Source organism: Aphelocoma coerulescens, chromosome 5 (genome assembly GCF_041296385.1).
Source record: "Aphelocoma coerulescens isolate FSJ_1873_10779 chromosome 5, UR_Acoe_1.0, whole genome shotgun sequence".
NCBI lineage: Eukaryota > Metazoa > Chordata > Aves > Passeriformes > Corvidae > Aphelocoma > Aphelocoma coerulescens.
In genome coordinates, this window is record NC_091019.1 from 21,681,354 (window position 1) to 21,707,460 (window position 26,107).

The 26,107-nt window shown below is 46.8% G+C and overlaps 1 protein-coding gene across 7 annotated transcripts in view; it reads right to left on the minus strand.

Annotated features, from left to right (window-relative positions):
- Positions 1-26,107, minus strand: part of CRACR2B (calcium release activated channel regulator 2B) — a 47,580-nt gene that overhangs the window by 3,166 nt on the left and 18,307 nt on the right. For 5 of the 7 annotated variants that reach the window (XM_069017032.1, XM_069017029.1, XM_069017030.1 and 2 more), the window contains exons 2-18: positions 24,080-24,335; positions 22,508-22,619; positions 19,843-20,014; positions 17,521-17,667; positions 17,132-17,222; positions 16,908-17,000; positions 13,835-14,022; positions 12,546-12,617; positions 12,067-12,121; positions 8,079-8,158; positions 5,451-5,745; positions 5,131-5,272; positions 4,821-4,902; positions 2,380-2,494; positions 804-911; positions 374-430; positions 10-86 (exon numbers count right to left, since the gene is read on the minus strand). In XM_069017032.1, coding sequence (XP_068873133.1) covers positions 10-86; positions 374-430; positions 804-911; positions 2,380-2,494; positions 4,821-4,902; positions 5,131-5,272; positions 5,451-5,745; positions 8,079-8,158; positions 12,067-12,121; positions 12,546-12,617; positions 13,835-14,022; positions 16,908-17,000; positions 17,132-17,222; positions 17,521-17,667; positions 19,843-20,014; positions 22,508-22,619; positions 24,080-24,292 — 2,099 coding nt within the window. In that variant the 5' untranslated portion in view covers positions 24,293-24,335. Of the gene's footprint in view, positions 1-9; positions 87-373; positions 431-803; positions 912-2,379; positions 2,495-4,820; positions 4,903-5,130; positions 5,273-5,450; positions 5,746-8,078; positions 8,159-12,066; positions 12,122-12,545; positions 12,618-13,834; positions 14,023-16,907; positions 17,001-17,131; positions 17,223-17,520; positions 17,668-19,842; positions 20,015-22,507; positions 22,620-24,079; positions 24,336-25,414; positions 25,437-26,107 lie in introns of those variants that run through there. The other 2 variants (XM_069017034.1, XM_069017028.1) reach the window with 2 other exon arrangements.

The following is a 26,107-nucleotide window of genomic DNA, read 5'->3' on the forward strand; positions in this document are numbered from 1 at the left end:
TTCACTGACCTGGCCATGTGCAGCATGGGCTCCATGATGTTGTAGCCAGTCATCGCACTGCACTCGTAGAACACAGCCTTGTACTCCTGCCAGAGAGCACAGCAAGCACCCACGGTGACTGCCAGCTCTCTACCAGCACCATTCACCCACAGCCTTGGGAGCTGGCCCACCCTCATCCCCAGGAACCCCACCAAGAGCCATTGGAGCCAGGAGGGTGGCTGCTACCCTGCTGGGGTGCACACCCTGCTCACCAACCCAGGAAAAGGAGATGCTTTTTCAGCATTTGGGGCCAAGCCCGAGTGTCCAAATGGGAGCACTGAGGGAGTTGTTTGGGAAGAGAAAACAGCTATCCAGGATACTTTGGTTCCCTTACCTTTCTGTTGTGAGTCCAGAAGGCAGGAAACACCTTTGAAACCTTGTCTCCCCCCACCTAGGGGCCAAGGTGCCAGCAGGCAGGCAGACAAGGGAGTGAGGAAAGAGGCAGGATAATGTTGCATTAAGGAGCCCACAAATGGGAAATCAGCCATGCATGTTACTCTCAGAAAGACTGTAATGAGCCCCAAGAGAAATACATGATCCTCCCTCAAGGGCCATTGTCTGCCACATACAGGCCACCACCTCATCCTCCCTGGTACCAGAGGGACCTTGGTACATGTTCACATTGCAGAAACGGGGTGGGACAGAGAGGGAAGGTACCATACTGGAAGATGGCTCCAAGAAGGGCTATCTGCCAGCCAGACTGCCCTGCTCACAGCTGGAAGGTGGCTGCAGAGCAGGTCAAGCAGCAGAGCACTGAGTCACACCTTTGCCAGCCTTTCCCCCTCCACCTTGGGCACATTCCGGGTCTCCCTCTGCACAGCATCCAATTTGTTTCCAAGCAGAAAGACCACAGCTCCGTCCTCGATACCTTCCTGCAAAAGAAATAAAGACCCCTAGAGACCCAGCAACTCGGAGCAGATCCTTCCAGCTCAAGCAAACAAGACCTTCAGTGGCAGCAGGATCAGGCCCATTAGATCATTAAAGGGCCATTTCTTCAATAGCCCCAGGGATTTGTGGAAGGAAGCTTGAACTAGGGAAACATATTCCAAATGTTTGGTATGTTCAGCTGGGATGGTGACAGAGGGGAGGCAGGACATAAGTGCCTCTCAGGAAAATAACAAGCCTAAAGAAAAGCAGCTTGCCCCATAGGCTATTCAGAATTTGGGATCAGGCAGAGCTTCTTAATAAGCACAGTAATTTTTGTATGTGCATTACTGTGTCTAATGTGCTGTCCTAAACTCAGTGATCCCATGCTGAAAATCCACTGGCCAAGCAAGTTAAGCAACCTTGTAAATTGTCTCTGCAGGAAGTGTTATTCCTAGACAATTCCTGGAGCCCCCTACCTCTGGTCAAACTCTCTATAGTTCCACTGGCTCACTAAAACATGGGCAGAACAGGGCTCAAACGTATTTCCACACTCAAGTGCCCTGGATGACATACAGAACCTGAAAACAAAATAAATACACAGATGGGGAGAGGAAAAGAAGAGAGAGATTAAAATTTACAGATTTCATGTGGTTTGATTTTCTGTGGGCTCGGTTTAACCTTCCTCCTGAAAGGAACCCAATTTTCAGAGGCTGGTTAGTTTTAAAGATCTTAACCATTGATCTTTCAGAGTCCAAAGGCATAAGTGGTTGTTTGTTTCGTTTTTTTTTCCCCAACGGGCTTGTGGAAATTAATAATATTAGAAACCTCCAACCTATACTTACTCATTTCACTGAGATCTTGGTTTTTTGAGACTCAGCACAATCAAAACAAAACCACCCTTGAAAATTTCCCTTCATCTCTTGATCATCTACACACAACTAATTTAAATTCTAAAGAAAGGTATTTTTGTCTCCCCAAGAAGATATAAGCCACAGATAAATGCTTTAAGTGAGTGTTTGGTGGAAAACCAAGAGTATTAACACATTGTTACCAAATTTTAAAATTAAAAAGGAAATAAAAAGGGCCACCTCCCTTTCCTGTGCATAGGCCAGACACAAGGAGATCTCCCTGCCTGAGCACAGGTGGGATGTGACCATGTTTAGAAGATGTAGCCAGGGCACACGAGCTGCTTACAAACCCACACTACTGTTTTGGCAGGTCCCACCACATTCTGCCACAGAAACAGCTCTCCCTGATATAATGGGCTACCACTGGCTTTGTTACCTTCAACACAAAGCCCCTGGTCCCAAGCTGACCACCACAGGCATGTGCTTTGATAATTCAGCTTCACAAGGTCAATAGGACTTCCTGGGGCACTGAAAAATGTCACTTCCAGACAGACTGTTGGAGCTGGTCTGGAGCAAGGGAGCACCAGCAGCAGCAGCATTGGAGCAGCCCAGGTCCTGCTCTCACCTGGATGCTGCTCATCCAGTTCCGCACCGCCACGAAGGAGCACTCGGCCGTGATGTCGTACATCACCAGGATCCCGTCTGCCTTCCGGAAGTACTGCTTGGTAATGCTCCGAAACCTGAGCCCAGACAAAACCAAAGGCGCTCTCAGAACCACTTGTGCAATGACAAGACACAGAATGGGATTATCTGTTAGTGCAGGCTCTCTGCAAGGCCTGGCAGCCCCCGTGCATGGTGTGTCCCTCAGGGCCGGTGCCTACACACAGGTGACAGGTCAGACCCCTCCACCTTTGAGACAGGCCAGGCAGCCATGGGTGAGCAGGAATCTTGCCAAATGCATGGTGCTGAGAAAGCAAGGAGGAAGGCCTTTATAGGTCAGGAAGAAAGAAGTAGAAGAATCTGTTTAGGTGGGATAGGAAAAGGTAATTTTCCTATTAAAAGGGAAACGGATGGAGAAAACATGATCTTTCTCTATGGTCTGGAAGAATCTGCAGACTAAGCTGTATCACAGTACAAACTAGGCATGCATAATGTCTGCCCCAGTGCTGCCAAAACAGCAATTAAGAATTCAGCATCTGTACAGTCTGTTTCCACTACTGAATCTATAAACCAATCCCATTATACATAACAAATCAGGAGCTAGACAAAATTTCCAGGAAAAACTCCTGCCAGACATCTACTTTTTCCTGTCTGTACCACTTAAAAGCACAGGCTTGTCTTTTGTGAATAAATTCCAACCAAAGCCAACCAAACAAACAACCAAAACAACAAACCCAAAGCTTACAATCTGTAAGTACTTTGTGACAGAGCCGTGATGTAACTGCATTGATTGCAAACTGATGGAATTAATTGTAACAAAAGTACTGAAATCTCACTAAAGAGCTATGTACTTCAGCCCTGCACAGGATAACAGACTCTCCTATTAGGAGCCAAGAAAACCTACAGCTGTTACCCTCCTGAACTCTTCAGGTTATTGCCTGAAGCCTGTTCTTTCTCAGTACAATAAGGACACAACATTCTGGCACCTGCCCAACTGAGAAAGCACAGACTATCTTTGGCAGTCAAGGTGCACCTCTGGAACTGCCAGCCATGCCAGATGCTCCACAAGAAACATCAAAGGTAGCATGCATCAGTCTCAGGGAAGTCACCAAGGAGTTCTTGCATGCTCCAAGGGGTTCTTCTATCTCTTCCTTAGGATACTTACTGTTGGACACCTCTAGTTAGAAGGAATTAATATTCCTCCAGAAGAAAAGGCTTTTGCTTTTTCCCAGGTCTCCTATTTGGTATCAGCACTGAGCCAAGCTCTCTCTTGTGGATACACATCTAAGACCTGCTAGTGCTGCAGGGGCCTGTGCTAAAGGTCCTTCTGCAGAGACAATATCTTGAATTTGGCCTCTGCTGCAATCTGGACTCAATAAAATGTCACATTTTATGTCATAGCAACTCCCCTTATTGCTCTGTTTCAGCATCAAAATAACCACGGGAGTCCCCTCAGAAATAATTATTTCTTCAGCATGAAGCTTAATTTTGGAAGAGAGAGTTACTTTTCAATAAATACTCCTACTTAGTACATTCCCACCAGCTCTGCATGGTCTAGTTGACTGAGACAGACAGCATCGTTGGCACAGTTTAGGATTAGAATATTCCCATGACCTTGGCTGCCCCCTGAAGGCCTGCCCCCATAACGTATTTAGCTCAAAATACCCAGTACTTATTTTTGTCAGGCCCTTGAGGTTCATGGTCCCCTTGAAATAGCTTTTCATCTTAAGCTTCAAATTGTATCCTAAATAAAATGTAATTTACATGGAAGCAGTGATGGGCCTTCATCTCTAGTAGCAGATAAGGGTCAAATGTATCCTCTACTACTCTGATCCTCACCAACAGTGCTGGTAACATCTAGAGATATCCCATGCTTTTGAAACTAGAGGCCTTCAAATGGGGAACCAGTGTTCACTGTCACAAAAAACTGCACAATCCCTCTACCAAGGATTATCACTTCCACAAGTCTGTCAGCAGAAGGGACAGTGAAAGGGGTTGATAACCTCACTGATAGAGTCCAGCAGGGTAGTTCAAATCACCTTCCCCACGGGTCATGCTAATTCAGCTGGCTTTGACAGCTGAATCAGATCTGCAAAGGTTCACAGTCCTTTCCACCCTTTGAACCCCATGGCATACATCTATGGACAGACTGCTTGGAGCCACAAGCATGCAGGTCAGACACATGGAAAACTACTTTTCTGTCAATCCTCAGAGCGATCTCCCCGAGCCCTGCTTCACAGCCACAGCTTCTAGAAATCTCTAAAGCAGACCTTTGCTGCAGGTTCAGCGCTGGAATAGCTGTCGTGAACCTGTCTGGTCCTTCTGAAGCTGACAGTTTTCCCAGGGACAGAAACCAGCAGCATGTACTCTTTCCCTTTCCTCCACTGAGCCTGACAGAAATCTTACCTCTCTTGTCCAGCTGTATCCCACAGCTGTAAGGCAACCTGGGTGTTATCCACCATCAGACTCTTCACCTGGTAATCAATACCTGTCGGGAAGGTAACAATGACTGTAAGGTAGTATGGGGTGAGAGCAGCTCGCCATTACAATAGCCAGGCCAACTCCGTTTAGTTCAGGGAAATTGCCAGATTGATTCAATACTGGGAGAGGGACCATCTTTACCTCTATTTGGGCTATAATACAGGCAAAAAAACATTTGCCCAGGCTGACTTTCCCACCTTCCTTATCCAGATGAGCCAGGCACGCTATTACTTACCAATGGTTGCATTGAGATCAGCCAGGAACCTGTCATAGCAGAAGCGGTGGATGAAGGAACTCTTCCCAACACCAGAATTCCCTACAAACACCACTTTAAAGATGCGATCTGGGGAACAGCTGGCTTGTTCCAGTGCTGGGAGCTACAATGGAAAAAAGGGATGAGGTTTTGAAGAGCACAGTTGCAGGTGGTGCTTTGATTTAGGCATTGGACCCCGGCACTATAAACCTATGGAACTGGAGTTAGATGGGAAGAGAGTCAAACACCCTCAAGGCCCCAGCACAGGTGTTTGAGGAATAACCCCAGGTAAGTGCACTCACCCTGGTTTCGGTGCCAACAGGCTGTGCTCGAGGAGGCAGTGGAGCAGCATCCAAGCCATCTGCATTTCTTCTGCAGTCAGAGTCACCCTTCCAAGTCATCTTAAACCACTCAGGATCTGCTGCCAAGGGCCATCTCTCCTCATCTCTGCTGCTCTCTCCGAAGTTTGTGCTGCCTCCTTCTCCTGTCTTCATCCATACCCCATTGCCTGGGAAGTATTTACAGTTCTTTCTGTTGGGTTCTTCCACTGCCACATCCACTGGGAAGGTGAAGGGAAGGTCCGCAGAGGCCAGTTGTCTGTATTAAAGCCCACAGGCAGCACAGGTAGGGTGGGAGGGGGTGAGGAGATAGGGAAAGAAGTAGGTTGCAAATTCCCAAACAACCAACACGATCCAATTAGTGCATATAAAGCTCTTGGAGGAACTCTATATATTCACTCCCCATACTCCCTGTGACTAAGACATTGGTGGCTCCCCTAAGGAAAGAGAGATAGCTCACCAGAGCTGTGCTGTACTCATATATACTGACAAATATTTCATTAATTTTAATAAAAATTGCCACTTTGGATTTTTCAAGAGTTTTTTGTCTACCACTTCCCCAGTAGTGAAAAAAATGAAGCAAAGCATATAAAAGTAGCAAAATGAAAACCTTTTTCTTCTTTTTTTAAAAAAGGCAACAATTACCCCTGTATTTTTGTTACTAAATACAATACAAAAAAAGTAACAGACTGTGCCCACACAAGAGCAGGCTGATGCACCTTGCTCACTGAGGGTAGAGCTGACATGGTAGGTGGAGGAGCATCCTTCAAAAGAACACCTAGAATAACCAATTTAAACTATTGGAATCATTGCTGAGGAACAAGGCAGCATCACTAGTTTTCCACTGTTAAAGAATTAGACAAGGAGTGAGAAGACCTAGAACACAACCAGAGGGATTTATCCACCACAGATATCTCCATTGATTTCACTGGGCAGCAGATTGCATTTCGAAGCAAATTAGAGTGACCAGAGCTTACTACACTCAGTGTCTTCAGAGGCAGGACATCCCACCCCACCCTGCAATGTTTTTCTCTTGCTATTAGTGCAAGAATCAAGACAATTCTTCTTTCTCACTCCAGCAAGTACACTTCATCTGGGTTACAAAATTCACCTGCTGCCATGCCTACACTTTTTTCCATGAAAGGGAGCTCACATTCCTGGTTGCCCTCCCTGCATCTGCCCCAAATGTGAGTCCAGAGCCAGGCCAGCTAGAACTTTTCCCTCTTGAAAATGGACACATAGTCTCAGGGGAATGGTGCCCATCTCCCAGGGCTGGCAAAGTCACACAATGAGGGGCCTCAAAAGCCTCTTTAGTGGGGGCAAAGGGACAAACACAAAACTCTGAACAGTGACCCCAGATCCAATGGATTTCTTTTCATGTTTCTCAAGCAATGTGGTGTGACACAGCGCTGGGACAGAGACAGGACCAACAACTACTTCTCCCCTTCTTCTATGATCACCTTCATTGCCAAACTTCTCCAGTTGTTAAGCCTTTCCAGTGGGTTTATGCCAGTAGCAGTTAGAAGGATCTTTGCAAGAAAGAACTGGGGAGGAAGATGGATGGATATTGAATGGATGCCAGTCACACAACCATGAAAGAGCTCTGCCTCAGACATATCCAAGCAACCTCTCACCCAGGCTCAAGAATCAGCCCCTCCTCCACAGTCTGCCTGGTTTTCCATCAGTCCATGAGCCAAGGAGCCTGGAGCTAAATTCTTAAGTGCCACTACCAGAATTGCAAGCATTAAGGGTGAGTTGAAGCTGGAAGAAACTGAGCCTAGACCTGTCTCTGGCTGGCACCAGGAGAAACTGGGGAGCAATGGAACTTTCTGCAGAGACCTGGTAAGAAACAGAGGCATGTGCTGCCTTTAAAACTTGTTTGGGGCCAGCAGTTGCAGGTGGGATCCAGCTCCAAGCCAGGCCACTGTATATTCTGCATGTAGAGTGGAAAAAAAAAAAAGAAAAGGCCTTGGCCACACAGACATGTTTCCTGCCCTGGCTGAAGGGAGGCCTGGTGTACCAGGTGATCACTTGCATAGGTGTAGAGGGAGATGGGCAAGATGAACCCATCTGGAGCCAGGTCCTCTCCTCGAGGCTTTCAGCTGTCAGAAAGAACCCAACCCTTGTGCAATTCCTGCCCTCTCCCATGCCCCGGGGATATGAACTCTGGCATGAGGCACCAATGGACAGGATTTGTGCCTGAGGATGAACTGGAGCACTTGGGATTTGATTCAGTCATTTCAAAGAGCTATCTGACTCAGAGAGAGGCAGTCTTTGTGACTCCCAGCCTGTGAACAGTCCCAAACCTTCTGGTGAGATTTAGATTTGCTCCCCCCCTTGCTGCAGGCAGAAGCAGCAGCGGGGCCACCTCCCTGTGGAAATTAGTGAACAGTATCCTCAGCTTCATGCTGAGCCAGCACCACCCGATGCCAAGAGACAGCTAGAGCCGCAGAAAAACTGCACCCCCCACCATGGCTCCCAAAAACAGTCAGCACCAAGGTGGGAGAACCAGACACAGGACACAGCTTGACTGACAGGGTACTGCAGTGGGCACGGGCTGACACCATGGACACGACACGACGCCCATCTAACCGTTTGACAGGCTTGTCCTCCAGCAGGTAACTGCCTAGCACTGACTCTTTCTTCAGCAGGGGCTTTTGGTTCTGAGGCACCTGCAAGTTGAAAAGAGAAGGAATGAAGAATGTGATTGCAGCCCCAGTTCAACCACTCCCCACCTCTGTAGAGCGCTTCGGGAGGCAAGGCTGGAGCCCTGGCAGCCCCACACTGTGCAGTGGTAGTGCCTAACTGGAAGGCTCCAAGAGGTGAGCACAGGGCTTGCTTTTCTCAGTTCAGATAATTTAATTCCTGCAAGAAGCCATCACTGTTGCTGCTTTCTCCTTCAGTTTAAAATCCATCAAAATTGGTGATGCCCCAAACTGAATTCTTCCTCTAGCCAGCCTGAGTTGTTATTTCTGTGGCTGGTTCTCCACTTGGTCTCACAGCTGAATCTCTCTTTCCCCACCTGCCTCTTTCTTATGGTGATGTTTTGCAGGATAGACCAATTGCCCCTTCCCTCAGAAGACACTAGTACCCTTCCTCCACCTGTACTCACCTAGAGCTGCACACAAACCACAGGAAAGGAAGGAGGTAGCTCTGCAAAGGGTGATGCACATGCTCTGCCTTACAGCAACATCTCTTTCCATGCTTTCCTCCTACTTACCTCAGACTGAACACTTCCTACAGCCAGTATTTACCAGCTCCCCAGAGAAGGAGAAAGCGGGACAACTTCTCTCCTAACCCTCTTCCCCCCATACAGCAGCTTTGCCATTCCCAGCAGTCACTGCTCTGGCCATACACACACAAAACATGAAGTGAGAGACAGCATGGAAAGGTGCCCATTGCATTGGCACTGGGGTAAAGGGAGATGCATTCAGTCTGGGAATCTGAAGATTTCTAACATGCCCTTACAAGTTATTTCTGGGGGAAAAGGTAGAGAAATAAGGGTTTGCAGTCTGCCAGATCTGCTTCTCACAGCAGTTTTGAACTGACCAAACACCTGCAGGCAGCTCTGGACAGGCCTTCCTTCATGCTTCCCACAGCCTGGAGGACTACAAAGATTATTTCTTCCATAATCCTTACTGAAGGCTTATTTTAAAAGGCAAAAAAATTAAGAAGCTGTTCTGTTGGTCAGTACTCCCAGAACACCTTTACTGCAATGCAGTCTAACAAAAGGAGACACTCTGGACTCCACAAAGGGCCTGACCCACTTAGGAACTTTGCAGGGAAAGAACAAAACATTTTTTACATATAAAACTGATATTCAAGAGAACCTCCAGCCACAGCAATGATCCAGCACTGAGAGGCTCACAACTGGGGAGCACAAATCTTCCAAGGCAAACGACCCCCAAGTGTATAACAACACTCCAGTCAACACAGCCAGGCTGTGGTATAGACAACCAGTGGTTCTCCAGCAGGGACAGAAGAGGAAGTTTTCAGTGTTTGAGCAGCTTCCCTCGAGGGCACCCTCTAGCCAAATAGACAGAAGGAAATTGTGTTACAGGCCACTGGAGCAGACTCACAACCTTCAAGTCACTTGTGGAGCAAAAGGACTTCCACACAATCTGCTCTGGCACCTTACCTGGAGAGGGAACAGCCTGCAGAGCACATACTCAGGTAAGAAAGGAGGAACAAGGGGGGCATATTTTGCCATTGGTTCTGCCATGCTTTATTGGCCTGCCAGGTTTGTGTAACATTTGGCTTTTCACCGGGATGATAAAGGGACAGATGCGACATCACAGCTGTGTAACACACAATGACAAGGATTCCACAACAGCACATGTACAAGCATTTTGGATGGGAAAGGTTCTGGTTTAGCACTGAAATAAAAATACATGTCAAATATAGTTAAGTACCAAAAACACTCTTCATGATGAGCAGACATGAAATTTGCTCTGTTAACATAAAGCATGCAAGCATAACTCTACAGCCAGATGGGTCATGGGTGTGAAACTGAACCTGGAACCCCTGAGTCTTAAAAATACCCATCAGTGGTTTGCACATAGGCAGAAATAGCCGTGTATCACTATTTGTGACCCAGCCTCTCATCTGGGACAACAGAGTGCCCCACAGTGCAGCAGGGCCAGGGTCTGCCCACCCTGGCAAGGCCAGAAACTCTTATGAAGAGCAAGGTATTAAGCTGGGAACTGAGAAGAGCAAAGGAGCAGTGACTGGGTTGCTATTAGCCACATACAGCCCAACTCCTCTTTCCAACCACTTCAAAATCTTTGCTATGAAAGAACCTCTGTTCACCACACCTTAATTTCATGGAAATAACTCTTCCCAGCACTAAGAGAGGGTATTAAGGCCTTGGGTTTCTTTTTAGCCTGTAAAAGCACTGATAGTGTCTGGCAGAGTGTGTCACACACTAGGGATCCCCATCAGAAGGCTGGACTCTCCTTTTTGCTTCTGCAGGGAAGTACTGCCATTCTCTCTCCCCCTTACTGTGAGACAGGCTGGAGAGCAGATCTTCTGCAGGTGTATGATGATAGCAGGATCTCTGCAAGCCCTTGGAGCCCTGATTCCCTGCAGACTGAAATGAGAGTGGCCAAAGGAAAAAAAAAACCTTACTCCAGTACAGGCTTCAACTGCCCAGCAAGACACAGCCTTGGCAGATGAGCAACGGTGGTAGGAGGAGTTCACCCTGCACCTCATTCCCTACTGCCAGTGCCAGGAGAAGGGAGAAAGCAGCCCCTTCTGTGCTATGACTCTCTCTGCTAGGGTCTCTCTTGGGTCCACCTGCAGCAGCAGGTCTTAGCAGGGGAACGGGAGAAGAGAATAGAGGAGAAGCAGACAAGCTTTGCACACACAGAGGTACATACCTGAGTGGTCTCCACAGGCCACCTGCCCACCCATAGGAACCCACAAGCTGATGAAGCACAACACATGGAAAGAGGGGAAGAAACCATTTTCTTTGCCTGCTTGCACTGGACTCTGCTAGAGTGACTGTGTTTATGGCTTTTCCAAGAGGGAGCAGGAAGCTCTGGTGTACACACACATAGTTAGCAGCTTTAAAAATCAAGATTGAAGAAAAAAAAATCCTCCAGATTCCAGAAACACACACACTTCACCTCTATCCAAATTATTACTGATGTTATTTCATACAGCTCTCCACCTGGAGAACTCCAACCTCTGGATAGAGCAGGGCATTTTGTCTCCTATCTGGGCACGATGCCTGTGTTTCCTTCCACAGTCCCTTACACACCAGTCAGAAAGGCTCTCGCACTCTATCACTGCCTGTCCTTCCTGCAAGTCACCTACTTCCAGATCTGCACGTGGGGCATGGTGGCAGAGCAGGCAAAGACATGGTGGCAGGGATGGGTCCAAGAGGACAGAGCAGCTGTGCAAGTGACATTTGGGAATACAAAAACTTTTTAATGAAAAAATAATAGGAAGTAAAAATAGACCGCTGTGCTTATCTTGGTGACTGGGAAAGGCCAGATTGACAGTTCCAGATGAGAGAGATCCTGCTTTCTCCTGGTTCTCTGACACAAGGCTCACTGCTGTACCCAGCAGAGTTCATAGGAATGGGAAGCTGCCCCAGAGAAACCTTTGATAAAACATCTGCTACAAACTCAGGGGGTCTGAAAAACTCCAAAACCTTCCTGTGCCACTCCATGCCAGTCAGCCAGCAGCACATCTGGGAATCCATCTTCTTCCTCACCACCCAGCTCCAGGACGCATCCAGCTTCTTTCCCTTCCTTGCATGTGCCCAGTACCTGGCACAACACACAGACCCCACGTGTGCAGCAGTCAGCACCCACTGCAGCCCTGCACAGGGCTGTGTGACAGTCCCCAGCCAATGTGCCTTGGGTTAAACCTGGGCAGCTGGCAGCAGCAACGAGCAGAGCCTGCCTCCAGCACGGACACAGAGGTGCTGCAAAGTCTGTATTAAGCACAACACCAGGCCCATGAGCTCTTGTCATTGTCCCCCGTGGAAGTGACAGGCCCCCGAGTGGTGACAGCAACAGCAGCAGATGAAAGGAGGGTGGTTGGGAATTAAGGTTTTCTTTCTTAGACTAACCAGCTTCTTGGCTTCAAAAGCATCTCGCTCGTCTCGAAGTTTCTTGTTCATTTCTCTGCTCAAAAGGAAGACACAGGAAAGACACAATGAGATGCCTATGAAAAATGAAGTAAACCCCAGCATTTAAAAGTAAGAACAGAAAGAGAGCTTGGGAACAGAGATAAAGATGTTATTTATGGCCAGATATGTTGGGATTTGCATGTAACCCAGCTGAGGTAATGGGCTCTACATGGTTGCCTTAGCCAGCAGGAAAGACAAAATTCCTCCAGAGGAGGGATTATCTAATGAAATAACATAGTCTGTAATGTGCTGGCCAAAGTGCACAATTCTGTCTGCACCCAGAAAAACAAGCAGAGTTTAAACACTGCTTGAATACAATCCTGTAGCTTTCCATGGGAGAAATGAGCGCAATACTGAAACCTCAGCCCCTTACAGGCATAAGAGCTTGGCATTTCCCTCCAGCCTTCCCCAGTTCTCACCTGAGGAGCTCCAGCTGCCGAAGGAGGCTTTGTTTCTCCTTCTGCATGTTCTTGGAGACTCTAAACACATCCCTGAGCAAAAGGTATTTTAAAAAGGGGAAATAAATTAATGGGAGAGAAAATACAAACATCCCTCTCTCAGGGGCACTCAAAGATAAGGGCCTGCTCTATGCTAGGAGAATTCAGAGGAAACAGCACTGCTCTGGGAGCTGGGATGGCTGGGTTGTATCACAGCTCTCCTCCACCATGAGAGCAGGCAATTCATCCTCTCCACTTCCTCAGCTGCTAAAGATGGGGAGCATGCTCACTGCCATCTGGATCTGAAACATCCCAATGTTTTATATATGTATTATTAGATATAACCCAGAAATGAGAACACAAGTGATTAGAAGAGGATCCTTAACAAGAGCATTATAGAGGTGATGGTGAACTGGAAAATACATGGAAAAGCCTCCTTTAGGCTGAGGAACGTCTGTATTTTTGTATTACAGCTGGTGGTGGGGTCAGTAGCTCTGACCCAGGAAGAGGTGACCAGTCCGGAGAGATGGTCCCGAAAGGGATCGCCTTCCCGAGGCCCAGTGTCTTCCCTCAGCTGCTGGCAGAGGGGCCCTTGCAGAGGCTGTCAGCTCTTCAGTTATTATCAGCTTGTGATTTCAGCTCAGCTCTGCAGGGCACCTCCAGGCCAAACGAGACCAGAGAGAGAGGAGAAGGCTCGTGTAGCTGGTTCCGCACAGAGGTAGCTTTATTGTTGGTCCCCTCCGGTGAAGGGGAAAGCCAGGGACGAGCTCTCTCTCCCACAGAGCCAGGGGGCTCCCTTTTATAGGGATACAGGGGGTCAGTGGGGGACCAATGGGTTACAGAGGGTCTGGGACAGACCAATGGGTTACAGAAAAATCTGCATAGTGTCTTCCAAAGGATTGTGGGTCCACCTTTCCTCACCATGACCCAAGAAGTGGTTTGCCTTTCCAAGGAGTCCTGCTGGGCAATTGCGAAATCTCTTCTCTCAGCAGAGATCCCTCCAGGGCAAGGGCTGGGCATATCCCACATTTTTGTACTGATTTTGTAGAACATATTCATTTCCCACAAAAGGTAGGCAAGAGGTAGCAGTATCACTCTCTGTTTAGGCCCAGAAGACCATTGGGATGTTTCTCCTTTTTGCCAAAAAGAGACAGGCAATCCTCTAATGACACCAAGGCTCCTAACTAGGGATACTTATTCTTTAACTGCTTGGCCACCTTTCCTTCTCTGTGTCTTTGCCCCAACACCCACCCTTTCCTGCCCTTCCCCACCTGTCCTTCTGCTCTTGCTCAAGCTGAGCCTCCTTCTGGAGCTTCTGTAATTGCCCCTTCACTGCTTCCAGCTCCCATTTGCTTTTCTCCAGCTCTTCCAGCAGGTTTTCATTCAGGTGCCGGAGCCTTTCATTCTGTACACGGGTCTCCAGCTGCTCCGAGTTCAGTGACTGTAGCTGATGTTCCAGCTGCAGTGGGAGAGGAGTTAAACACAGAGAGGAAGTGGCTTGTGCTGCAATCACAACTAAAAAACAAGCTGAAAAAGCAGATGTAAATAATGAGGTAGAAGGGGGTAAACACAACTTAAGTCTACAGGGCCACCAGTGGCATCAGGAAGATGAACTGGAAGGAATTCTCTCTCATCACACCAGCACTGGGGAACCGAGCAATGCAATTAGGCACAGCTGAAGAAGTGCTTCAGGCAGCATGAGGAGCCTGATGCTGTCAGGCATTGTAGGAATCAGAGTGCAAATGAGGGTCAAAGGTGGACTGGAAAAATTTGGGTGGAAGCAGGATTGTGTCTGTTGGGACTTATTAAGCGCAGCTGTTGAAATGCATCCTCTGGTTTAGGGCTTTCCTGAGCCCATGGCAGCTGAGAGGAGGATACATTGAGGTGCTAGGGGCATCTCACACTACACCTGGAAAGTGAAGTGATTGGGTGGCCTTTACTACTGCTGGACACAGGACCTTGGGCTAGAGATGTTTAAATGCCACCACGGCACAGCTGCACTCTAGGCAGCACAAGCCCCCAGCACAACTAACAAAGCCTGATTTGGGAAGTTCAAAGCCTGCTGCCGTGTACTCAGCCAGTGACTCAATTCCTTACAAACGGCTGGCATAGGCTGGGAAAGAGTCACAGGGAGCCGCCAAAGCTGCCCATCTCAGATGACAAGTAGGGCATTCCAAGAGAGATCATACTGACACTGCAGCATCCAGCCAGACACACCAGCTAACCAGGGCCCTCTGCTGAAGCTGCTGCTACATAGAAACTGCAGTACCCATCTGAGAACTTACAGCCCAGAATAAAAGTATGCAATCCATGCTTATAGAAGCACCAGAAATCAGGTCTGATCAGGGTAGCAGGTGGCATAGTCAGCCTCCACATTTACACCTTCAGCCTGCCTTTTCTCTCAGCCTACTTTCTTTCCCTCTCAAAAGAAAAATAAAGCAGCACACCATGGCAGAAGATTTTTTTTTTCTTGCTACCCTCCTCTCTGCCAGTACACATGTACAACAGTCAAGAGCAGGAATGAATGGATCTGACCTTTCCTAGCTTCCTAGAAACACAAGCCCTACCTGTATCTCCCCACTGAGGCTGGAAGAGCAAGCCACACCCAGCTTTGTCTGGAGTCCTCCAGGCCTGTGGACATTGGGGAATATTTCAGCAAGACTACATATGCTGAGCAGTGGAGCTGAGACTAAAAACCCTGCTTACAGCCTTCGGATCTTGCGATAAGCCAAGGAACAGGCTTTAAATAAAGCACACCTGCCCCTCCCTATGAAATCTCCATCACGCACAACTCTCCCGTTTATGTGGTCTGTCCTTGGAAGTGATACTGTGGAATAGCACCATCACAGTACTGGTCTTAGGCCACAAGAGGGACCCGATTATCCACACAGCTCAGTACAAGCCTCAGCGTTAAGAGCACCAGAAATGACCATTTGAGTAACAGAAAGTGTACATGCAGCCCAAGTGTTCTGCCCTGACCCTCAGTGAGAGGAGATGCTACCTAGGAAGTGCATGCCCGGGCTCCTGACTATGGTCCATTCCCCTCATACAGCCTTCCCATCTATGGTCCCTGGACTAGGGATGTTAGAGGCCACAGCTCTAACTGTTCCTCCTTTCAGTGAATATTTACAAGCCTATTGTCCATTTGTTTGTCCAATTCATTTTGAACTGCTGATATTGCCTGCCTCCTGTGGCCAAAAATCCAGCACTAGTCTCTGTATAAAGAAGTGTGTTCTTCTAAATCAAATTCATACTGGTCTCATTGAGTGTCCCTCACCTTTGCTGTTGCAGGATTTGGGGAATAACAGTTTTGTGTGGACCTTATCCATCACTTTTCTGAGTTTATAAAGATCACATGTATCTTCCCTCAGTTCCCTTCTCTCCAAAACCAAGTCTAAACTTTCCTGGTTTCTCTTCCTAAGGCAAATTTTCTGTTTGCTCAATCACATTAGCACTCTGTACCTTCATACTCGAGAAGGACACAGTAGAATTAGAGGAGACCAGAACTGCACACACTAAATGAGGCACATTGAAGATGTGAGCAGCAGGAAAAATACATCCTCTATCTTATTCTCGATATCCTTCCTGATGGCACCTCAGTTGTGCTGGCCTTTCCAGCTGCTGCACAATGAGCTGGTGATTTCAAAGAAGTGCTGTTTCATCTACATCACAGCTAGGTATCCAAGTGGTACATCTTGCTGGTACCTGCCATGATTTGTTTCGGTGGGGGTCACATCTCAGTTCTTGAGATACCAAGTGAAAAAAGACATCCAGAATGGACCATCCCATACAAATGTCCATGCCCAGGATGGCAGGCTAAAGGAAAGCTTGTGCTTTGATCTTTCATGTGACTGATTAATCAGTATGTCATCAAGTGCCCAAATGCAAGTATACAATATGTACCTCTCTAAGTGTCATAGAACTGTTCATTCCAGGTCATTTTGGAGCAGCCAGAATACAAAAACTAGAGAAATCTGTCTCTTATGTCCATACACATCTTCCCTACACAACGACAAAAGGCTTCAAACTCATAACTTTGAAATTTTTACCCCATCTTCCTTGCCAGTATTGTACAGCTGATAGGAAGATTGTGCCAAGAGAACACAAAACAGGTAAGAAAATGCATGCACAAAACATTCACAGAAAGGCATTATAGCTGAAGACAAACCAATTATTTGACAAACCATCTCAACACCTTCAGAGACACGAGAGCACTACACTAGCCAGAGCCAAATTATCTAGTGCCAACCCTCAGCACTGAACACCATTTTCCATCAGAAAATGGCTCAGCAGAAAGACAGAAGAGGGAATGTGCTTTGTTAGAAAAGGTTTGGATCCCATTACCTTCTTCTGGCGGTAAAGGATTTTTTCCAGCTCCTGCTCTTTGTTGTGTAGTTCCTTCTGGAGCAGGTTACTCCTGTCATGCCTCAGTGCTTCCTGCAGAGGTAAAGATACACAGCTGTGCACAACACCCAGCACAATGAGAGCTGTTCCTTGGCCAGATGAGCCACCACCTCTACTTCAGACCAAAGGAACGTTGCCTTCAAGCTGAGAGAGAGAGAAGGTACCTGGCAGACCAGCCTCTCCCTTTCTGCTTTGATCTGTTGCTCCATTTCTTCATAAAGGCACCTGACTTCTCGATCATGATCTGACTCCTTCCTACAAAAGACAGGTGCACGCAGGTCAGGAGAGAAAAAGAGAATACAGAAAGGAAAAAGGAGGGTGGAAACAGATTCCTGCTAACAGCTGTGTGGCATTGAGTGGGATTTTAACCAGACTGAAGGTTATGGGTGAGCACGGATGCAGAGCAAACCCATGGGGATCAGACTAAGATAGAGTCATTCTATTACAGCAAGAAATATCTGTGCATCCTGTAACCCAGTTTCTCCTTGCATTTGAGACAGGATCCAAGCATCAGCTGGCTCCTGGCAGCAGATGGCCATGATATCCTCCTTACCTCTTCAGTGCTTGTTCCATAGACTCCTTCTCATGATTCACCTCCTTTATGTATGACGAAACACGCAACAGAAACTCTTCAAAGTTGGATAAGAGCTCTGGACGCTCCTTTCGTAGCCGAGCCCAGAGATCCCGAATCTCATGTGGACTGGAGCAAGCATACAAAAGAGAAGGAAAGCAAAAGAGTTACTGTGTCATCTTATGGACTGTTACTCCAACTCCAGCATGCACTCAGGACAAACTGCCATTCTCCTGTGATGATCTCTGTTACACCATTACAGAAATTGGACGGTGACAGAACATGCATGTGGAGTGGGATCTATTGTGAGGTCAAAATAAAGGAAGTCATCTGAAAGAAGAAAAGGAAAATAATCTAGGAAGCAAACGTGGAATGACTGCTTTTCCAAGTATTCATCAATAATACATTTGGTGCCTACATCAAGACTTGAAGAAATGAATACTCAGCAAATGTGCTGTGTTATGGTCAAACTGTTACAGCACACAGTTTGGCACACATCACACATCATTGGTGTTTTTCTTACACTCAGACTGTACTGCTGGCTGCTACTGTCCTCCTTATTTTTTTTACAGGTTTGGAAACTGAGGCACAAAAAAAGATGCAAACTTGCTCAAGTGTCACATCAGGATAACAATGGAGGAAGCCCTGGAAAACCAAAGACGTCTTTTTCTGACCCTGCAATAATGATTACACTGTTTTGACATTTAATTCATTGCAACTTGAACACAGCACTTACAAACTTATGCATTCCCAAAGTGTCTTGTAAGCCTGCAGACATCACTTCATGTTTCTTTTTAGGGAAGAGTTTTTTGAATTTTTTTTTTAGATCATGAAACGCTTTGGAAAAACTGCCTTGAAAGATACAGAATAATTATAGTCAGTATCCAAATAGGTATTTTTCTTTGCCTAATGATTTGTCTCCCTTAGTATTCTTTGGGAAAACACAAAAGCAAAACAAACCAACCAATAAGCTTTTGATTTCCTCTGCCAGTATGCAGGCTGCATGACAGCCTTCTTTTTCTGTACCAAGTTTAAAAAGTTATAGAGCACTTCATCAAAACTTCATGTTTTAGATAAAAGAACATATTGAGTCCTGTTAGTAAATTAAACCATTTCTTTCTAGAGAAAGCAGTGAAAATATTTCAGATTCCTGCTCTCACCCCAATTATCTTCTGTTTGATATTACTGCTTTACAACAGCTGGTTTGCACAAAGTTGTGACATGAAGTAGCTACTGAACTCATTGCATAAAACTGCCAGTAAATGGTCAAAATAAAACACAAGATAATTCCACTTTAAGACTTCTGCTTGTCAAAGCAGAGTTATAAACAGTAGACACTGTTTTCCCAGAAAGGTAACATGGCCTTTCACAGTGTCATCCTGTTGTTTAAAACATAACAGCTTCCCAGAATATTTTCCAGACAGAAGTTGTTTAGCACTAAAAACATGCAGGTGCTTTGCATCACAATGAAAACAAGGGGAAAAAAAAGTCTGATTTGTGACAGATGCACCTCTGAAAGCAGCAAACTCCATCACTCTCAACTTCTGTCTCCAGTCCTGTCCACCTCCTCCCCTAACCTGGACTGCTCCCTGCAAACTGGCAACACAGTTGGAGTACAGTGCCTGAAAAGAAGGACAGCCCAGATGCAGCTGGGCACCTCAGGCCCTGCAGGTGTGCCTCAGTAAGAACCAGTTATGCATAATGCTTCATGTTGGAAAGCCTAAAAAAAGGCTGGATGACACTGGGGCCAGTAGACTCTACTGGGGCTAGATGCAAGGGCATTAATACTAAGTTTCAAGGCTCACTGGAGCACCCCTTTGCCCAGTTTATCCTTTCACACTCTTCAGCCCAGCCCCAAGCAGCTCCTTGAACACAGATCCTTCACAGAGACTCTTACAAATGATCGTCTGAAAATATGTGAACAGTCACACACCATTTTGCAACAGAGAGCACACTCATCCTCCTTACCTCATCTAACCCTCCCATGCTTCTTTTCATTTGCTGCCTGTGCTGGACTTGTATGCCACCAGCTGTTCCATTTTACAGCTGCGTTATGAACTCAAATTTGGGAAACTGCGAAAAGCACTGAGCTAAAAGTAATTGGTAACCGATGAGCAAACCCAGACCACACTGCATTTGCTACCAAGCATATGAAAATCCAAGGCAGCGGTACGGAAATCCCAAGCAGTGCTTCAGAGAACAAGCAGCTCAGTTCACCTCTTTGGTCTGTTTTGGTATTTTGAAGTTTTGGTACTGCAAGACCAAAACAGGGTAGAAGCAATGCCATGCAACTCCCCTACTTACTCTTCAAACAACTGGGCTGCTCCAAGCTGCTCCATCATGGAACAGAATCGTTTCTCTTCATCATCATCTGCAGTGTCCAAGTCATCTGACCAGCCTGACTCAAAAGTCTCCTCGTGTCTGGAGTGATCCATTCTCCCAGCCCCTTGACACAATTCAATCCCTATTAACTTTCCTGGTGGAAGGTGAAGAGAAGAAGAATAAAGAAAGTCAAACTGGATGTCATTTAATACGCTGCTATTTACATGGCAGCCTGACAGAGCTCCATGAGAAGCCTCCTGCATGCTGCTGGTGTAGGATACAGCTCCAGGTCAGTGAAGAGCCTCTGTTCTGACGTCCTGAGTGATGTCAGTGGCCGTTCCACAGTGCTGGCGCTGAAACTGGCTCCCAGCCCAGCCACGGGCTGCCGGGGCTCTGCTCACATGTGTGCGCAGATGCGCTGCCACCCTCGGCCTCGGGCTCCCAGCATGTGGCGTGCGGTCACTGCACTCCCACAGAGCGGCGCTGTGGGCTCAGGCGCCACCGATCCCACAGGCTCTCTCCGGGACTGCGTGCCGGCCCCGAATAGTACCATGCTGCAGTTCCTCGGCTTAAAAACCGGAGAGGAGGGGCTCATTACCCCTCCCTCCTCATGTGCTACATCCATTCTGAGTCAAGCGCTACACAAGGACAGCCTCTTGTTGGGATTGTGTAGAACAGAATGAACTCGCCCTCTAAGCACCTCCTCCTGCCCCATCCCACGTACAGATAGCTTCCAGCTATCTGGATTCTGTTTCATGCTGAGACGCTAATGCTACAAGAACATCCTGCTATGCAAGGCATGTGACAAATACTGGTGCTGGGAACAAATTCTTCTCAAAGAAACAGATCAACCAATCCTATCCAAAACACAGGCCCTCATCTTGTATACAGAGTCAGGTCTTCAGCAGCAGCTACTCTTCCTTTCCAAAATACATCTGCTTGATTCAAAAGGCAGAAATTACTTTTCCCAACTATAAGACCAGGAGTCAAGGATGTTCACAGAGCACAGATGAGAACAAGACACTACTCTAAGGGGAAATATATCCACCATTATTATAATTCAAAGGACTCAACTCCACCTCTTCTTAGCTCCATAAATCCAGAATTTAGCTGCTTCTCTCCCACTCCTAAAATGTGCTGTAAAAAAAACTTGCAGTGTGGAGATAGATACTTAGTTAAAACCTGATAATCAGACAGTTAATTAAGGAGAAGGGTTTAGATTAGGCACTTTTGAGGTCTGCTTTTGAGAAAGAGTCATTATGTCTCATTATCTCTCTTTTGCAGATGGGAAAATTGAGGTGGAGAATGATCTGAAGATTGTTTTAATATCCTAGAAGAAGCAAGGAGCCGTCTCAAGAAGCAGACTTGATTGCAGCTTAAACTGCTTCCCTTGATTTCCCCCCTGCACACTCCAGAAAAAAGACAGCCAGGCCAAAGTCTTGAGTTAGGGGAAAAGTCTGAAAAGGATTTCAGTGATGCAATACACAAAGAATAACCATGAAGAAAAGAAATACAGAAATGAAGTGTATTGCCTGGACTGGAGCAAGTGCCATGGAGCCAGGCTGCCTACATAAAGAGAACACTTGCCTACCTCTCCCAGCAATGGCACTGAGGCAGATGCCCTTATGATGACCATCTGAGGCTGTGTCCATGGGACAAATGCCTCATGCAATGAGATTTGGGAATAACCAAGTCATAACACAGAGGGCACTGTGGATGCCAAGGTGCCCAAACGGTGCCCATTCACCTGCTACATAGTGCTGGACTGAAAAGCCCCCACTCCTGACAGAACTCTTGTTTCTGCCAAAAGCAATGGAACCAGCCAACAAGGACAGAAGCACAGGGCAAGAACAGGTGTAGTGAGCAAGCACTCAGTGGGTTAAAACAGTCCCTGAACAGGCTGGCCCAAGACACAGTTTACTGGGTTTATTTAGAGGAAAACTTTGCAACTTCTCTCACGGTGGCTGTTCCTAAGCATTCAAATTGCATCACTAAAAAGCCCTCACTCCCAAGTTGTGAGAAAGCCAGGAGCAAACACAGTCTGAGCAATCAGGACAGCAAAATTCAGGAGCCTCTTCCATCACTTCTGAAAACCCTAGACCACCTGTGTTCACTTGCTTTGACCAGTGCTGACAGGTGCAGATTTTCTGAGAGCTGACAAGGCAGCTGAGCACCTGTGCTGCTGGGTGAGGACTGTGGCCAAGGATTAGTATTCTCCTAGTGTTTGGAGAAGACAGCACTAAAAAGAAGATAAAGGCTTATTTGCCAGTGTTCTAGCCTACCAAGAGGACGCCTGTTAACGCCCTTGAACAGCACTGCTACCAGCTGGAGACAGTTGCCAAGAGGCGTATTTCCATGCAGATGAACAACTGTGGATCAGATAGCCAGGCACAGCTCACAGCATGTACCCTCTCCAGCAGGAGATCTGTGGCTGGCTCTACCTGGTAGGCAGGTAACAGCTGTGGGAGAAGGCAGCACAAAACTTCCAGGAGGGGGATACACACCCACCCTCTCCAATGATGCTCACATGAGCATGGGGCATTGTCCTGCATAGCTGGTGCAGCTGCAGCAGAACCACTGCACTTTCTTTCTTACCAACAAAACATCCTGTCACAGGTGGGCTTTTTCCTTCCTCTGCAGTCCTTACCTAGACCCATGCTGAACTCCACAGGTGTCAGGTATCCCTTATTATTCTGTTCCAAGCTGTCAAAAACTGTCTCCAGCTGCTCAGGGGTTAGGGGGAGTTCACTCTGGAGCCGCTGCAAAGACAAAAGAATGAACAAACTTGAGGCATGGCTCAAGTCTTCCTTGTGACTGTCCCTGCCATCCTCAGCTCTGGCCCACAGCAATGTGCCCTTTCAGCACTGCATTCTACCCACGGTGCAACAGTCTGCCAGCACAGCTGAGTGATGACACAAACACCTGTCTGGAGCCATTGATATGTTGACTTTTTCCATTACTGGATGATTCAACCAGGACTTCAGAGAGAGAATTTCAGGTCATTTTGTTTGGAGAAAGCTCAACCTGTTTCCTCCCCCACTACAGAAACACTGCCTCTAGTTCACTGCCTGCCTCCCTCCATTCCTGCTCAAAGGTGGCACTGCCAGCCTCCTGTGACCACTGCTGCTCCCAGGAGAGCTCTCTCTGGGCACATCAGGTACAGCTCCATCTCTTCGGCCAGGGAGGGAGGTCAGATTTGTGGGTATCTGGATTCAGTTCCAAGCTCTTGCAGGAAATCTTGCAGCTCCTAAGGGAAATGTTCAGTCCATAACAGCAAGTTAGCTTTCTTCTGTCACCTTCTGCCTGCTGGGACTGTATCACTACTCCCACAACATGGACAGGAAGCAGAGCAATTCCCATTGGTAATACATGGGCAGAGCACTCAGTGTGGAGGGCCACCCAAAGAAACAAATAACAAAGGGGTGTAGGCTAAAACCTTATAACTGTCCATTAAATGTGCAGCTTTAGATAAAAGCTTAATAAAAAATTATTAATGTAACTATAAAAATTAGGCATCACACAACCCAAAGAAAGTGAGTCAATATTTAAAGCAGCATGAACTTGTCAGGTGTTATTTATAGATGTGGGGAGAGATGGGGCAGGAGAAAAACAATCCACATGGAACCTTCCTGATAAGCCTTCAAAACAAAACTCACGAAGAACTACAGGGCTTTTGCTAACAAGTACTTTTTTTAACAGAATGCACCAAAACACATTATTGTAGAGCAAAGTTATAGTTCAGGTCTAAGGTGAGTTTTTGGATCAGGTTTTAGCTATGATTGTATAATTTTTTTGTCTCAACTTTTCTTGTGAGAGGTTGATGGATTGTTCATCATGTGTTTTTTGGGGGGGGAGTTGTTGTTTGAGGGGTTTTTTTTTAATTAAACCAAAGATTTTTTTTCCCCTCCAGATTTCCTATCTACTGCATGCTTGATGTTTGTAAGAATTGTCATGACTTTTTTTATTTTATGCATTCCTTAAAAATTTGGAATTGCAGTCCCACTTGTCTCAGGAATTCCCTGGAGGTGCAAGGCCCTCCTGGGACTTTTAGTTCCTAACAGCTGGCTGTGCCAGAGTTTGGTCTTAGAAATCTGAATAAGACAGAGACCACATGCACACCCACACATGCCATGAGTGAAGGCATGCCACATTGTCCCCTGTTCTGCCACCCACGACTTTACAGATTCTCCCAGGACAGAGAAAGAATTTTTTCCCTCACCTGCATGTCCACCTTGGTGATAAAACCCTTCTCATCCTTGTCACACAGCTGGAAGAGCTCCCTTGCCTTCTCAAGCATCTCCACCTGCACATCTTCCAGTTTGCTCATTTGGCCAGGAGGAGAAAGATGAGGAGCCACCTCATCCTCCTGACCCCCTTCCTCTTTTCCTTCCCAGCGGACGTATCCCAAGAGCACTCCACTCTGGTTCTCCATCTTCTCAAAGTCTTTTCCCCCAGGGCAGGGCCAAACAGAAGAGCTGTGGCGCAGGAAACAGAGAAAACCCAGTCAAACATGACCCTCCACTTCCAACCCACACATGATATCATTAAATGCCTCGATGGTTGAAAGAACAACATTCAGCATCCGTATCTAGACTAGATAACCTTTAAAAGTCCCCTCTGACACAAAATATTCCATGGTTCTATGAAGTGAACGGAGGGGGGAAAGGAGTTTGTGTCAGACACCACACTGAGGTACACACCACATGTAGGAACACCCTGTACGCAACATGGGTGTAACTAAGCCTTCCACACACCTGTAACCCTCCAAGCAAGGAGGCTCTGTTGCCATCTCTCCTCCCCTGCCTCAGACCTACAGGGCAGTCCGAGTTCTTTGCTGGTGAAAGCCAGGTGCCAAGGGAAGGTTTCAGCAGAAACAAGAGGGTGGGAAGGGAATATTAAAGCACACAGGTAAATCTGCGTGAGAGCACAGCGATAGTCCCTCATCAGCTGAGACGGGGCCCAAACACTGTGAGCTGTTCCTCTCTGGTCTTGGTTCCTCTGGCAATAACACATACTTTTCCTCCTCTTGTTGCTTTTCTGCACCACACCTCTGAGCACCAAACCTGCATTAAAACTCCAAAAACACAGAGCAGGATGAGAGCAGATAGCAGGACAATCTGTGCAAGAGACAGAAGAAATATCTCTCCCAGCCCCCTCCCAGCCAGGTCCACTGTCTGGCCTTCCACCTCTGACATTTTCTTGTTAACGCTTTCCAAATAGTAGCTCCATCTTTTTTTTAAACGCTGTTACAGTACAAAGAAAGGTCAGACAATTCCTACACTGGGAAAAATTTAATAAGCTGGGCACTCCTGACCCCTTGCCTTCTAGCCTCTGTTTTGAGAACTTATGAGTTGCCAAACAGAATTTTAATCTGAAACATTCACCTTTATAGGAAGGAAACCACAAAACTATGGAGACATTTCAGAGGCCAAAGAAAATATTTCCCATCACTTACAAGTACCTAAAGCAAAAAGGAATGGGAGCACCCATTTAAGCACAGTACTGTGATTGTAAAAATGCCTACATCCCTACACCAAGCCACCTCCTGACTTACTGATCTCATGAAATCAGACAGCTTCTCCAGACAGCTCCTCTTCAGCAACACCACCACATTTTTGAAGCCTTGTTGCACTGATTGCTTTAGATTTCTCCTTATGCAGACCTGTTTTCTGCATTGCAGGGCAGAAGTGAGCTGTGCAAGCAGGCTGAGAGCAGATTTAAATAGTGCTGGACAAAGAGGGCTTGAGGGTTGGGTTGCTTGGGGTTTTTTAACCTCCAAGAAATTAAAAGCCACGTAGAGATGCCACGATAACAAACAAACTAATTCTGTTTGCACTCTTGGTACAATGGGAGGATAAAGAGCATGATGGCCAGGAAGAATGTCACATGTGAGAACGATATGAAGCTGACACAAAAGGAGAAGGCAATTATGCCCCACGCTATTTGACTCCATTTATTACTGCTGCTCTGCGAGCCAGAGGGTGGTTCTGCTTCACAGAACAAGCAGAACGCTTCATTCCCCCTTTCAAATCAGTGTATTTCCAGGGCACCTCTGTTTCAAATAAATATCTGCTCAAGTGACACTAAACTCTGCAGAAGACTACCTATTAATGGGTACTATTATATGTTTCTAGTCAAGTAAACATCCCTGGCAAGCAACGGACACAGAGCTGGACCCAAGCTTTGGGGAATGCAGCAGTGGAAAGAACGGAAGAAAGCATAAAAAATAAGACAGCAGACAACGTTT